At 37.1% G+C, this 15362-nt stretch overlaps 1 protein-coding gene across 5 annotated transcripts in view; it reads right to left on the minus strand.

The window, feature by feature from the left end:
- Window positions 1-309: 309 nt before the first annotated feature.
- Window positions 310-15362, minus strand: part of ROCK2 (Rho associated coiled-coil containing protein kinase 2) — a 94064-nt gene continuing 79011 nt past the window's right edge. For 2 of the 5 annotated variants that reach the window (XM_014251442.2, XM_014251441.2), the window contains 15 exons: window positions 14918-14987; window positions 13539-13642; window positions 13231-13417; window positions 12811-12904; window positions 12576-12670; window positions 11735-11914; window positions 11348-11516; window positions 10792-10968; window positions 8249-8319; window positions 7171-7259; window positions 6335-6413; window positions 5872-6133; window positions 5033-5246; window positions 1631-1746; window positions 310-418 (listed from right to left, as the gene is read on the minus strand). In XM_014251442.2, the coding sequence (XP_014106917.1) occupies window positions 1644-1746; window positions 5033-5246; window positions 5872-6133; window positions 6335-6413; window positions 7171-7259; window positions 8249-8319; window positions 10792-10968; window positions 11348-11516; window positions 11735-11914; window positions 12576-12670; window positions 12811-12904; window positions 13231-13417; window positions 13539-13642; window positions 14918-14987 (1894 nt within the window). In that variant the 3' untranslated portion in view covers window positions 310-418; window positions 1631-1643. The remainder of the gene's footprint in view (window positions 419-1630; window positions 1747-5032; window positions 5247-5871; window positions 6134-6334; window positions 6414-7170; window positions 7260-8248; window positions 8320-10791; window positions 10969-11347; window positions 11517-11734; window positions 11915-12575; window positions 12671-12810; window positions 12905-13230; window positions 13418-13538; window positions 13643-14917; window positions 14988-15362) is intronic. The other 3 variants (XM_005521857.3, XM_014251444.2, XM_014251443.2) reach the window with 2 other exon arrangements.

Genomic DNA, 15362 nt, shown 5'->3' on the forward strand with positions numbered 1-15362 from the left:
ATATCACTATGGTGGATCTTCCTCCAGTTCACTTGCAGACGTGCTGGTGGCATCTTTACGAAAGCTGAAAAGTCAGTTTCTTCCATTTCAATACTCATTCCTCTCGATCCTTTCATGAAATGTAGTGTATGTGTCTTGCCAAGAAAACTTTTGTGGAACAGAGTTTAAAAGGTTACCTAACACATCATTTGACTATTTACCAACCATTCCTCAACTCATCAGTCACTCGGGAGAATACAGAAAAACCCTCAGAGATTAGTAATTTATATTGCAGCAAAAATGTAAACCTCTGATATATATAGCACAATCTCTCAGGAAAATATATATTTTTAATATATTTTGGGATATGTTTCAGTCTTGCTGTAATGGGAAGAAAATTATCACCTTGACTGTGTCTGCATTCACGGAAAGCAGTTAGCTGAAAAAGAAGCAGGAAGTTTGGTCAGTAAATGCAACAAATGTAAATCTGACAGAAATATGCTTCTTCAAAGTCTTCATTTAATATGGGTTCATCATTGTACTTGTGAGAAGCACCTTTCCCCTGCATCCAACAGCAACATTACTTTGGTATAGCACATCCTTACACACTGTAATCCCAAATCAAAGCCCCTTGCAATACATGAGGGTAAAGTACAATATGCACTGTGTAATAGTTACTTCTAAAGGATTAGTGATCAGTAAGCTTTTAATACACAAAGATGCAATATATTTAATTAACATAATGCTCATTACTGTGAACACTAAGCCAGTTAAGTTCTGCAGGAGCTGGTTCCTCAGTTCCCTGAGCACAGAGCTGAGGAGCAGCCCCAGCACCACCCAGCTGTTATACAGCTGAGACACATCTCACACACTGTTTAAAACAATTATTGGGCATTTAACATTTAGGAGTTTTTTTTCTGTATAAATGTAAGATTGCATCAATGTGTGAAATGATCAGATACTGAGGTCTATAAACTAGGTAAAGCTATTTGCAGTATATCCAGAATTAAGCCACAGGACAAATCAGATCACTGCAATGGCTGGATCTTTCTAAAGCGGTCAAGGAAACCACATCACAGAAGCTGCAGACCCGTTTGTTTACAGTTTTCAAACGCGTGGTTAGGTACCCAGAAAGCACAGCACTGCAAAGGAATGCCAAGTCAAATTCACTTCAGAACAGAGGCAAAAAAGCAAAGTGCGGAACTCCAGTGATTTCATGTCTGCTAGCCATAATGTCCAAAGCTTAAAAATGAAAAGTGTTTGTAAATACCAAGTCTATTTAATCTAAACATCCAACTGCTGCCATCTCCCTTTTATTCTTCAAATATTCTCTGCTGAGGTTAGCAGTATTAGCATTAGAGAGGAGCAACAACCCTGGAAAAAGCAGTTTTGGGTTTTTTTTTCAGGCAGGCAGACATGAATTTTGAAAAAGAAATCTAAAATTAGAAAAATAAAAACACTGACAAAGGCAACAACTTTGTTTTAATGAAAATGACTCCTCTAAAAGTTCAATATGAGGAACAGAATCTCATTTTTCTGTTTAAAATATTAAAATGAGATCTTTATATTTTCTCTGCTTTGAGAAGCAAAATCCAACATAGCATGCTGTATTCAAAGGCAAACAAATCCATTCCTCTCTATTTAGATTTACCCCTTATACTTCTTCAGAAATCAAAAACATCGTCATCATCATCATCATCATCACCATCAATATCATCAACATCATCAAAGGACCAATCCCAATCCTTAAATGCCAGATCAAGTAATCTGCAACAGGAGGGTTTGATGTTTAATGAGTGTCACTCTTATATAAAAGACTTGAAAATTCCTTTTGGTATCACTAAACCTTTTTAACTGAAAGACTGTTTAAGGCAGGTGGGTTTGTCCCTTTGCCTGTCATGGGTATGAAGATTCACTTAGTGTTCATGTAACTTAAGAATATTGCATTCATTGCAAATTTGTCTCAAAAATCACTCCATTCAATATAGAACACGTACCACATTGATTTTTTTCGCCTAGAATTTCAGTAGGAAAGACCAAAATGAAGTGGTTTTATGCTCTCCTGCTATCTCCTTCCAGACAACAATGCAAGCTTAACAATTTTTCCAATAAAATCAAGATTTTGAGTGCTGAAAAGAACATTGAATAAGATAGCTTCATCTGAATGTACAAACAAATAAAGCAGGATTTTACTTTATCCCAAACACAGGGTAGTTACACCATACAGCTATTCTGTAGCTCATTATTTAAAGTTAAGCAATGCCAAAAAAGAGGATATATCAAATTGTTGTCTAGGCCTCCCTGTCTGTGCTCCTTGTATGGTCACTATAGAACAAAGAAGGCAAGCAAGGCAAACCCTGTCAGCAAATGAGTCATTTTACTTATCTGAGGCATTTATTTTGGGATGGGGTGAATCATTGTCTAGAAGCACTCATCTCTGTCTGTTGTAATACCTTAAGTACTGACTTTTCAACTGCTATAGCTACAATAAATGAAAGCCAGCCTAGTCTTCTGTCCAGTGAGCTGGAAGGATCCTAATTAGCACTGTATGCCCAAGCATAGGATGCAGGCATGGAAACCTTACCCTAAGAGACCATCAATATAAACATGTTACATTGTTTAGTAAAGTCAATCACATGTTTTAAATAAAATGTGTTTCAGGGGAATTTGGATTTTCAGGCTTTAAACTATTTAAACCTTTAAATGTGACAGAGCCCTGAAAAGGCTCAATATTCATTTGTTAATGAACTATGGCTATTACACTTTAAACAATTTATCAGGAAGTAAAATACATTAAAGTTGGCTTTTTTCCAACTTGGAATTATCCATCTGGCATGATCCAGCCAAATGGCTAAGCAGAAATTATATGGTCTGTATGAAAAACTGGTTTGCCCTTAAATCCTCATGAAGAAAAACAGCCATGAAAGCATTGAAGAAACCATCATTGTGTGAAATTCCTAGCAGGGACAGCATTTTTAGGAGCAGGCAGCTTGGAAGAGACCTCAGGAGGTTTCTAGCCCAACCTCCTGCTCAAAGCAGGGGCAGATGCAAAGCCACTGAAGGAAGCTCAAGGCTTTGTCAGGTGTTGAGAGCCTCCAGGGATGAAGACTGTCCAGCCTCTTTGGCCTCCCTCTCTGCACTGACTTTACCCTGCATCCAGACCAGGAGCGTCTCCTGGTTCAAGGGAGCCCCTTGTTTCTCACCCTGCCACCATGCAGCACTGCCGAACCTGGCTCTGTCTCCTGGCCACCCTCCCCACAGGCTGGGGCAGGCTGCTGTGGGAGCCCCTGGACATGTCCATCGTCTGGGCTCAACAAGCCCAGCTCCCTCAGGCGTCTGCTCTGACCATCCTGGTGGCCTCTGCTTGGTCCTTCCCCAGGGTGTTCATGTCTGGCTGGAACTTGGGGGCTCAAAGGTGGAGGCAGTATGGTGCTGCAGACTATGGAGTGAACAGAGGGGTATAATCTCTTCCCTGCCATCCAGCTCCGCTCCTCTTGGTGCAGTCCCAGAGCCTACCTGGCTGCCAGGGCCCACTGCTCAGTCCCTAGATTGAACTGGCAATTACATCTTCATTCTTAATAAAGTTCGTAAAAGAAAATTATTTCATATGGTAAGCTCTTGCACAAAAGCCTCATAGAATCAACACTGACCTATAAATTTACCGTAGCAATTACAGCTATTTATGAGTATGTGGCTTCTAATTAAAGGTGTTTAAATCCATACAAATTTCCAGGTCAGTTTGACCGACCTGCATTAATCTGGTAATAAGCGACATGACCTCACAGAAGTACACTTTTCATCTGTTAGGTACATTTGCAAGGCTAACTTGGAAGCTTAAACTGAAGAATTACATGCTTTACACACAAAAATATTTCTCCTCGTTTTTCCACCAGTGTAGAATGGCAAATACTGTACTATGAAAGCATTTTGTACAAAAGCTCAAGACTGAAAAAAGGGCACTGGAAGGAGAAGAATTATTTCCAGAACACCTAAGAATAGCCATTGAAAAAAAATCAGAATTTATAATATGCGTTTACATGTTAACAGCAAGAAACAGAGTACCACCACTAAGACTGCAAACAGTATGCAGAAGAAAAGTAATCTACCTGTCCCCCAAATTGTCACGAATGTTTTCTTGATTCATGTTTTCATTCCTATCACTGATGTTTTGGTTATTTTTGCACTAAGAAACTCTTCAATAGTTGTTCCCTAAAAAGTGATTTTAAAGCTTTTTTCCTTCATGATTATAATAAATCTATTAATTTAAATTCCAGATTATGATTTGGATCAAATCTGATTCTCTTTTAAATATGTAAATTAAATCACCAAAAATTAGACTGTTTGAAGGCTGAGAGGGAAGTGCAATTAAATTACTCTAGGTCCTTCCACTATGCATTTCCACCATTAAAATCCCAGCATCTGTTGGATATTTAACTCTTCATAGCATAAGGATGTTTCGTGGTAATAGCAACATCAGAGCAAGAGTGTGCTTCCCTGCATTCCCCACTGTAACTCTGGACACTCACCCAGCCCAGGTCTCACCAAGCCAGCTGAGATACTGGTGCCAATCTGGTCACAGAAAAAAGGACAGCAATCCTGTCTAGGCACTGCCTAATTACCTCTCTGGGGAAAAATGTTAAGCCTTTGCTAAACTGGAATACTGCAAGGAACAAAGTAAGTCAGACAAACCTTTTCACAGGCTGCCAGCACTGGGAACTGACAGAAGCAAACATAACCTAGTACTGCAGGTAATGAAAAAAGCAAATGGGAAAAAAAGCAGAAACTCTGCACTGCACAATCATATAAATGCTACCCGCAGAATGCTATCAACTTCCACAGCACAACACATAGGATTCTGCTCCTTAGAAGTGATCCAGTCATAAATGAACAATTTTTGTATGGACAATTTTTAGCAAATCAGAAGAATCTGGTATGACTATTCTTTCAGGAATCCTGAGACATTAGCATGAGTCCTTCTACCCCAAATAAGGAACTGAAACCAATTGTAGTAAAACATGTAAAACAATAAATTAAACAGCAGCTCTTGTGTCACCTTGGTTTGTTTGGAGGAAGCTGTCGACTTGGTCGTCTGATGGACTGGTTTGGCTGTACCTTCATGGAAGTTCTAGGAGAAGATCGAGCAAAGGGGTCTGGTGCTGGAGGCTTCTTGGGTATTTTTTTCACCAGTCGGCTCACCCATTTTTGCTGTTCTTCTGTAGAATTAGCTAACAGTAGCAGATTCTTCGCAGTAGAAATATCATAGTACACTGTAATAAGATTTAAAAAATAAAAATTATTATTCTTATTATTCTAAACATGGCCTCACATCAAAAATTAGCTGCCAGATTAGCATATTCTCGTAGTTGGTGCAGAGAAATCAGCAGGGAGGTCAAAAGCAAAAGGAACCAGTAGGTTTCCTGGCTGCTCACAGTACCTCCTCCTTATATTTAGAGAGTAACAGCTTAGTACTGTGGAAGATACACATTCACATGGGAGAAAACACGGGTAATACAAAGAGGTGTGACTGAGACTAAGAAATGATATACCACTGTGTCACAAGGAGCAACCTTCACCAAATGTAACCCCTTCCACAGCACTGTTGTTTCCCACAGCAAAGCAAAGCACACAGTGTGAGCACTTTACAGCCACCACGCTCCGCTGCAGGTGGATGACTACACAAAAGGTACACGCACATCACAGCCCCGCGCCATGAGCTCAAAGCAGAGTGACCCGCATGGAGACACCCTCGGGTCTGATGGGGCTGATGGCCATGTAATAAAAGACAAACCAACCTTTATATTTAGTTGGGGTTAGATCATTACTAGAATCCTCTGATATTAGGATGCCACTTGACTCCAGCACTATCTGCATATTCAAATACTTGCTATTTACCTTTGCAAGGCGCTATAATCTCTTCTTTTTTATCCATGTGATCTTTGTGACATTTGATATGGCAGCGGCGACATTCCAGAGCAGGAGGAGGTTTAAACATGTGCCACAAGGGCTTCATACAAGCTTCACAATTGGTTGGAAAGTGGTAAAGAGTAGGTATAAACTCATGTCCTTTGTGACAAATGTAATTTGACTTCTCTCCCATGGGCTCCACAGGAAATTCCTGTTCCTTTTTGCTCTCTCCTTCATTAGCATATAGGATCTAGAATGAATGCAAAATAATCTCAGTACTCCTAGATGACAAATAAAAATTCAGAGTCATTATCTTAGTACAAAGACTGAAGTAGTACACTAGGAACGATTTTTCAATGATCTTTAGTAAATATTTCATTAGACAATATTTTTGACAATGTCTGAAATGCCATGTCTGTTATACTAGAAACATTAATTTAATAATGAATACCTGGAATATCCTAGGAATTTCCTTGGAATCTGCTCTGTACACATCAGTCTGAGTGACTGGTCGGACATGGAAGAGTTTGCTATAGGAAATTGTTTCAATAAGGACAAAAATTATTGTTACCACAATGATAAATGTGACAGGTCAAGTTAGGATACAACATACCACATTAAGACTTAGAGTCATTAAAGATTTGTCAAATTTGTACAGATTTCTAATCACTTGATAAAGCCCTGTCTTTCAACCCTGCACATGAACTCCCAAAAACCTTTAATAAAAAGAAATACATATATATATATATATACAGATACATTTGCAGAAGCACTGAGAAACCATCATTATCATGTGACTTTAATGGCTGCTGGCACCTTTCTAACACAATCCTGTCCCCATGCTCTGAATAGCCACATTCTGCTATTTATTAAGAAAATAAATTAACTATATAACCCATCTGTAAGGCCACGTTGTAAGAGAAAATATATGAACACTGAAAATGATATCTGCTGTTACAGTTTTCTTTGCGTGCTTTGCTCCCAAGTGTGTGTGAGGAAGGTCTGTCTGAGCTAGTGGGTGCAGTTCAGTTAGACCAGGGCTCAGTGCAGCTCCCTAGATCAGTCTGAGCACCACACTGCTCCTCCGGCACCAGTGCCTACAGCAAACCCCACTCATCACCACAGTGGGTACCCAAGGGTCCAACTCTATAGTTGAGATTAAAAGAAGTCACGTCCCATGTGATGTTGTGCACCCAGACTGGACCTCAAAAGGCCCTTTGGTCAGAGATCTTTCCAACAGAGTTCACCTACAAATCAGAAGAAGGAAACACACGTGGCAATACTTACTCTATATCCAATACCATATGGGGATTAGACTGTTCTTTATCTTGTTCGCTGTCATAGAACAGGATCTTCTTGCTGCTTACAATAACATACTGTTAGGAGACAAAAGGATAAAGCATGTTTTAATCCAGCTTATCAGAGATGTCAAATATGTCACAGCAATTATCTATCACATTATCTATCATATGTTGTAGCAATATTTTTCTACAATTTGATTAAATGGTACCTAAGTGGACAATGGTAGTACTGTATACTAAGTCCATGCCAAGGAATTAATTGCATAACAAATAAAATTCTGATTACTGACAAATCAAGTTATATTATCAGATTACTGATTTTTAAACATACATTAGTATCTATGAAGAAACAAAAATAAAAGTCAGGAAGAAAATAGGATATAAGCTTTTCCTTCCTATTTTATTGATTTAATTTTCACTTTTGAAAGTGAAAGGACTGGTAGAGAGAGTAACAGTCATCCTCTGCCTATTTCATGTGTGCAGGTCATACCTAATAGGGATCATACTTAAAGAGATCACTATTATACTTACCAGAATAGCTATCAATGTTCACTAAAAAGCTAATTACCTAAAAGATGTCCTACTTCAAGAATTTTGCCTAGAATTAACTGTATGACAGCAGTAAGGAAATTTGCATGTAAATATGTATTGTTACATTTTGGACAAATACTCATGAAAGAGGTTACTGAGAAGCAGTAAACGAAGGCTGCACAAGGCAGGAGGAGTAGGTTTTAGTCTTATCTCGTAAATAAAGAAATTGTCAAGAGCACCTGTTTCCAGACTCTGCCTAATTCCAGCTATGTCAAACTGCTGGGAATGCTTATAGCATGTATAAACATTTGTAGATCATGAATGAATGTTCTCACTTCTGGCTATACAAAGAGGTGTCTTAAGCTACTGTAGTTGTCTTAAGCTGCTTCTCTCAGATGTAGCTATACTAGCTAACATATTTTATGTGTTTAAGTAATGAGAATCATGTATCAAAGAAAAACTGAAGTGCTGAAAACTTACATTAAGCTTAAAGTTGAACCTATGCATCAAAAACATAAATCTGGTTTTCTTACCTTTTTAACCCATCCAAATTTTTTTGTGTTATTTCTAACAGGCATTGATAGCCAGCCTTCCAATCTTGATTCTGAAAAAAGAGATAAGTATTAAAGAACAGACAAAACATTATTTTTGGGACTACTGTGCATTTCAAAAGTTATTGAACATCAATAATAAAGCAGGAGAGCAAACATGGGAAGATGAACTATTTACCAGTATGAGATCTTGCCAAGTTTACCATGGTAAATGCTCAGGAATACATTAAATAATGTACCCCTGAGTATAGCCAATAACCAGCAATGCAATCACAAAAAAGTAGTAGACAGAAGGAGGAAGGGGAAGAACAAACTTGCAAATATAGCACACGCATTCCCTTTAGTATTTTTTTCAAGTCTTGAAAGCCTTATATCTATTAACCTTTACCTTTTACAACAGCACCTGAAGATATTAGTACAAACCACACATCCAATCCAAGACCAAAAAAAAGACAAATTACCACCACAAATAACCTATATACCCTATATGCTGGGGAAAATGTCAGTTTAGTATACCAATTCATACTTTTTGGTCTGTATATTTTTCTTTTCTCTAATTCTGCCTGCATCTCCAAGGCTTTCCAATCCAAAATAAGTAATTTCTGGTTAACCCTTAGGCCTTGCCTGAATACATCTGCCCTTTCACACACTTGCAGTATTTTATATAACACTGGCACATTTGTCAGATTTGATTTATCAAGAGTATTTAGAGCTCAGCTGTTGTTTGGCACACACATTTCAGTAGTCACCAGGAGGATCACACTTTCCCAGTGCTTGGTAATACATGGGATCGCATACCCTTTGACCCTATTTTTGTAGCTGCACTTAACACAAGTGTTTCTTCCCCCCATGTGTTATTAAGGGGAACTATTTAATTGCAGTAATATTTTCCTAATAAATTTCCTACACTAGCAGATAACCTCTACTGCTGCTGAGGGACCTCCAACTCAGAAATAGTGAAGTGTTAAGCATTAACAAACACAAAACCATGGAAAAAGCAGAAACATACTCCAAAATTACAAAAACTATTTTCCTTCTCATCAGAGGGCATTTGCAGGTTCCTGCCTATGTTTAACACAGTGTAACAAATAATTACTAGATATTCATAGAATTCTTTTAGGGTCTAGAGAGACTTAAAGCAAGATACACAGATACACAGTGTCTTCAACATTTATGGCCCTACCAGCAATGCTGTTGGTGACCTACTTTAATATACACATCAAGTACATTATGTACTTTTTGTACACATTTGTACATTTTGTAATGTGTTTTGCCTCATAGCTGCCACCTTATATTGTTCCTCTCAACTACACCTCATGGAAAGTGTAGGAAGCACAATGTTACTGCAAAAAAATAGTCTATGCCATATCCAGGAAGCACATGTAAGGCACAAAATATGCATGTTTCTCCTATTTCCTAATATATGATTTTCCTATTTTTCTCTGTAACCTGTAATAGAGATTAAATTGGACAAAATGAGAGCTTCTGATTATACTTTTTCACTTCTGGTGTCCATTCAATACTAACAGATCAGAAAAAGGACAGAATATTCCAAACTTCTCACAATACATGTTTATAAACACTAGGAGGGGAAAAACAATGGAAGACACTATCCTACCTCAAATCTTTTAAAATTATGTCAGAAAAAAATCCCAGCTTAGCTATGATTTTTACTTTAGAACAAAGCAAATCCATGCACATACCAGAACAGCAGCTAGCAAGGAAAAAAATATGTATGTATGTATGTATGTATGTATGTATGTATGTAGACTTTATTTCACTGGAAGCTTCAGAACAAAAACCAGAGGATGAGGAAAATAGAGGAAATGCATTATTCTTTACTCTAGAGTTTGATGAAATAATGTCAAAATGCCAAAAGAGGTTGTACATTCAGAGGAAAGGTATTTACACTTGAAAGGAACCTCGTGAAATAGAGTAAGTGGAATGCAATAAAAAAACCCACCTCTAACATTAACATGAAACAGAAACTTTGTTAAAAGGGTGTATGTATAGTCATATCAAATGAACACAGAATTAGTAAAACAGGGCCTTATCACTCATAATATACTTTTAAGGCAAAACATTGTAATTCTCAGGACTGTAGAATGAATTTCTACAAGAAAATCACATATGTTTAGATGTGAGGAGTAAGATGTTTCCACACTTCACTTAAACACAAAGATTTGATTTCTTGCTATCCAGCACCTTAGGGTCATACAGAGAGCTGCAGATACTGTGTAGGGGCTATCTTGAAAACAAGCCATAAGGCTCATTTATTCAATGTCTCAATAAAAATGGTGGGTTTATAACTGTCAGCAAGCATTTGCAAGCATTTAGAGAAAACAGGCCAGTTACTTGTTCATGCAAACTTTCTCATGTATTTGACAGTAATATTTACTGCTGCTGCAGTGTGTAATCTGCCAGATTTGGTTTATGCTTCTTTAATTATGCATTAATAGTGTTAGTTTTGAAACAGAGAAAACGACACAAGAAGAACAAAACCAAATGGTTCTTAGGGATGTCACCTGCGCTATCAACTTCTGTAGGGCTGTGGGAACAAGACAAAGGTTCTTCCTCTGAGTCAGAATCGGAATCAAGAAGCATGCGAGAACTGGAAGGCTTAGTGGCAATACTGACAGAGGTAGAAGAGTGCTGATAGGTAAAGGACATGGATTCCATAGTGTGAGACTGAGTGATACGGACTAAACATAAAGCATAAAGGAGGAAAAGTAGAAAAGAAGTCAAAACAGAATCTCTAAGAGATTATTAGTTTTACATTTCATCAGATACACACAGTAATTGTAAAGTAGCCTCTAAAATATAGTGAAAAATATTTAGTTCTAATGGAGCAAAATAGAATTAAAAAAAAATCTTTAAATAAATGTAAGGTGAAGTATTACAACAGACAGATCTAACTAGCATGTAAACAAGTGATCACTATCAATGGATCGATAAGATGGTAGAAATAGATGAAGATGTAAATCACAGAATCATCAGACCATCAATTTAATACTCCAGTTTCTATGGAAAAACACTGGTATAAACCCAGTTAATGAAGAAATACTGATAAAATTTACATACCAGGGAATCCATCATCTGCCTCAGCTTCTCCAGGTCCACTGCCTATGCTACTGCTGTCCAGCCCAATGTGCAGTGACTGCAGCTGGGAACGAAGCTGTTCAATGTCACTGTCTTTGCTGTCCAGAGTCATCTGCAGTTCAATCCGTATCTGACTCTCTTCTGCTATTTGCTGCAGGGATAAATTGCAAGATTTCCTATTATCACAATATTTGGTTACTCAGAGAAAATTATGCAGAATTCATAGCCAATCTCATTATACATTCTGTGTATTTCTTTTGGTTGGGGAAAATTCAGAAATGGAGACTGGATACTCTACCTTAAAGTTTGCATCAATAGTGTGATTTTACAGGAAATACTGCAATGTTTATATTTACAAAAGGATCTTACTGCCTGCATTTCATTTATTTCCTTCTGATATTTGATCATCATCTGGGTTAACTTTTCTCGTTCAGACTTCAGTTCCATATGCAGCTTCCTATTTTCCTTTTCCTTCCGCCGTACATCAGTGTCAGCTCCACGTTTGACTGGACCCTTGCGATTCATGATTTCAGCCAATTTATTCACAGCCTTCCCATAGGAAGAAAGAAGTGACAAGACCAACACTAATAAATACACAGTTATGTTGTGAAGAAATAAAGTCTTCTCTCTGTCTATAACCAGGCACTTCTAACTATAAACTAAGACCTCTGCAATCCAGTACTAGAAGCTTGCTTTAATCCAACGTATTACACAAAATATAAAAGAAGGTAATGATGCCATTTTTACTTGAAGCAAGCATTAGCTGTGTGAGCACTTTCACTCATTTAAATAATCCCTTCAATTTTCATTAGCTAGACCCAAAATATGTCTTTGTTTTAAAATGACACTTGTTCTAAAAAACAATCTAGATTAAAATCAGAAATTTACTTCTTTATACAGAGGAAAAGACTGAGTAGAGGAAAGCCTGAAACCAGTAATATATCAAATAATTTGACAGAAATGAAGGCTTTTGCTAGTGGAATACATCTGGATTAGAAGTTCCTCTATTACAAATCATAAGGATCCATTTTCACTACACTGTAAGCCTACTTAGAAGAAGGAAGAAAAAAACCCATATATTTTCTTTCAGAGCAAAAAGAAATAAAGCCTTACTAGTACATATCTATAGTTTATAATGGAAAGTATTATATTAAAAAATTATTTGATTCATGAACACTGTGTCTACATGTATTTGAATATATTTGCTTACCTGGGTTTTTAATGTTCTTTCATTCAACAGCTGTTTCTCAAATTGTGCTTTAATATTTCCTACATTTGCTTCTTCTTCTTTCAGCTTTGTAATTTCTGTAGCAAGGTAATTGAAAGAAAATCTATGAAAACTCATTACAAACAAATATAGTACTATAAAAGAACAATTAAGGGTTCTAAGGTTTCAATTTAAGGGTTCTAGTTTCAATTTAAATCACATTTCAGAGATTACGTACGTTCTTGTGCTTCCTTCAGTTTATTGTTTAGCTCCTCTTTCTCATTAGCAAGATTAGCCACATCACTAGTTAGTGTCCTATTTGCTTCCTCCAACTAAAAAAAAAAGACATGTGACCATGTAACAAAACTCACGTGGCAAATGAAAAAGCATTAAAGGACAGAAGGAAGTGCTGCAGAGTGAGACCAGGATAAGAGGACTTGCTGTAAGAGGGGTAGGGGCACAGAAGAAAGAATGGTCAGAGAAACGCATGGAAGAAACACAATAAGAGATTCTTGAATTTCAATCATAAGAAATAAATATTTTTAAAACATTAGATATACTCATCTATCTTTAAAGCTGCTAAAGATCAATGGATAACTCAAACTGCAAATAAAGCTCATGTACAACTACTACCAAAATTACAGGTCATGTAACTCACCGAGGCTATGGTGGCATCTTTCTCAGTAAGTTCCTGTTTATGCCTCGCCATCATCTCTTTAATCTCCAACTCTTTCATAATCTTCTCTTTTTCCAAATCAGAGTACTGCTCCTCAGCAATGGAACGGGCAAGTTGTTCTGAATCTGCTTTTGTCAAAGTGATCTCTAGCTGAGCAGCCAAGGAATCTCTGCAAATTATTGATATATACTTTTAACTTCAAAATGGGTAGGTTAGGGAGGGGAGGAAAGAAAACAGCAAAAAACCATCCTGATCTTTTATGTATTAGTAGCCCAACTAGCAAAACCTACCTCTCATCCTGTAACTCTTGTATCTTTTGCTGCATTTCTTTACAAATTTTGGTCTTTTCCTCACATTCTTCTTTAAGTTCTCGAACTTGTGTCTTATAGAGAGTCTAGAATTTAAAGTTGGAAAGAAAATTATGTGATTTCTATACTATTGAAGGTCCACAAAAATTATACAAGTTGACATGGTATGCAGTTCCTTAATCACATTAATTGGAGTATAATTGTGCAATGCCTTCTCTATATTTATCTAAATGTCATCATCCTCACTCACAAATGTGCTTTGGTTATTTTACTTTGTTGTTGTTCCTTTTTTAACTTGTATATTTGTGGATGGTAGATGTACGATATACATTTTCTATGTTGGTATACATACTGTTGAAGATACTCCAAATGTGAAAATCACTATTTCATACAAAATCAGAAGTATCAGAAGCAGAGAAAATAATTTCTTTATCTATTGTAAATGCATGTGGAGTTTAGATTCTAGTAATATAAATCCATGAAACCAACATGACAGTTAACTAAAAGAAATACAGGAATAAGAGAAAAACCAATTAGAAAATAATTTGAAATTCAAAATTTCATGGAATCAATATAAATCTAAAACTCTGAAGGAAATTAAAATGACTGACTACAAGTCAAGTGACAGACAACTCTAAGTGTACTTACAGCAGGGATTTCAGGACAGATTGTCTCTCTCTGGCCCATCTACAGCAGTAAACTGACCTCAATTCTCCCTTTCTTTCCTATAATGTGTATAACATTTTCATCTATAAAACTTTAGGTAGGCCTTCTCCTCACAGACCTAAATCCACAAGGAAATCTTAATTTTCCATTAATACTGAAACAAACCTTTTGGCATCTCCTGCAGTGCAACTGGCTGTGCACTGTTAATAAAAATTAACCTCCACATGCCAGTGATTATTTTTAAGTATTTATTCTGGTTCACCATACAACAATAAATGAAAAGCTCCCAACAGACACTACCAAGTTTGGTCGTAATGCAAAATTTCCTTCTGAGCTGTAGATGCACATGTTTTGTCACATCATGTGAGAATACAGCTCTTCTCTACCAGACAGCATGGAAGAGATGCTGAATGCCAAAGGCTTGAAACATGCAGAGATTATTCACAGGGTGGGAAAATGAGCTGCCTGACTCCTCCCTCTGAACTTCCCTACAAAGCTGGGACATTTCTCAACATGAGCTTTTTGTGCTGCCCAGTGATCAAGATCAAGGCAGCAGACAACACTGGAGACAGCCACAAGAAAAACAAGTAGCTTTGGGTTAGACATGTGAAACATCTGATGGCTCAGGGGGAAGAAGAAAAGCTAACATACTCAGTAAACAGATTAATATTAAAATAAAGCAGCATAAAACATACTGAAAAATATTGTTCAGCTTCGAGCTGGTCTTGAAGCTCTTTCATTTGTCCATCTGCATCTTGACGTTCCCTAGAAAGGAAAAAAATGATTTAGAGATATGAAGATATTCCAAAGCAGTAAACAGAAAAGACAGCATTCACACCCTTGACATTTCCAGCAATTTATTGACCTAAGTATCATCAGCTATTAAACCTGAAGCTTCCTCTGGGTATCAGCTCTCTTTTTCACTTGTACAGCTGAGAATACTGCAGTAATAAGTCAGTTTAATACTGCTAACACACTAACTACAACAGTGTCACAAAGTTTAACCAGTAAGAAACACTGATAAAGTAAACAGCACCAACAGAATCTTATTTCCATGTAAAATGTCACTGATCTGACTGGTTGTTTTGGGTCTCTTGTTTGCTAGTTCACAGTCTGTGAATGGCTGTATTCCTTGACATG

Source organism: Pseudopodoces humilis, chromosome 3, assembly GCF_049639895.1.
Source record: "Pseudopodoces humilis isolate 2021_Gansu_Grassland_sample_001 chromosome 3, ASM4963989v1, whole genome shotgun sequence".
Taxonomy (NCBI): Eukaryota; Metazoa; Chordata; class Aves; order Passeriformes; family Paridae; genus Pseudopodoces; species Pseudopodoces humilis.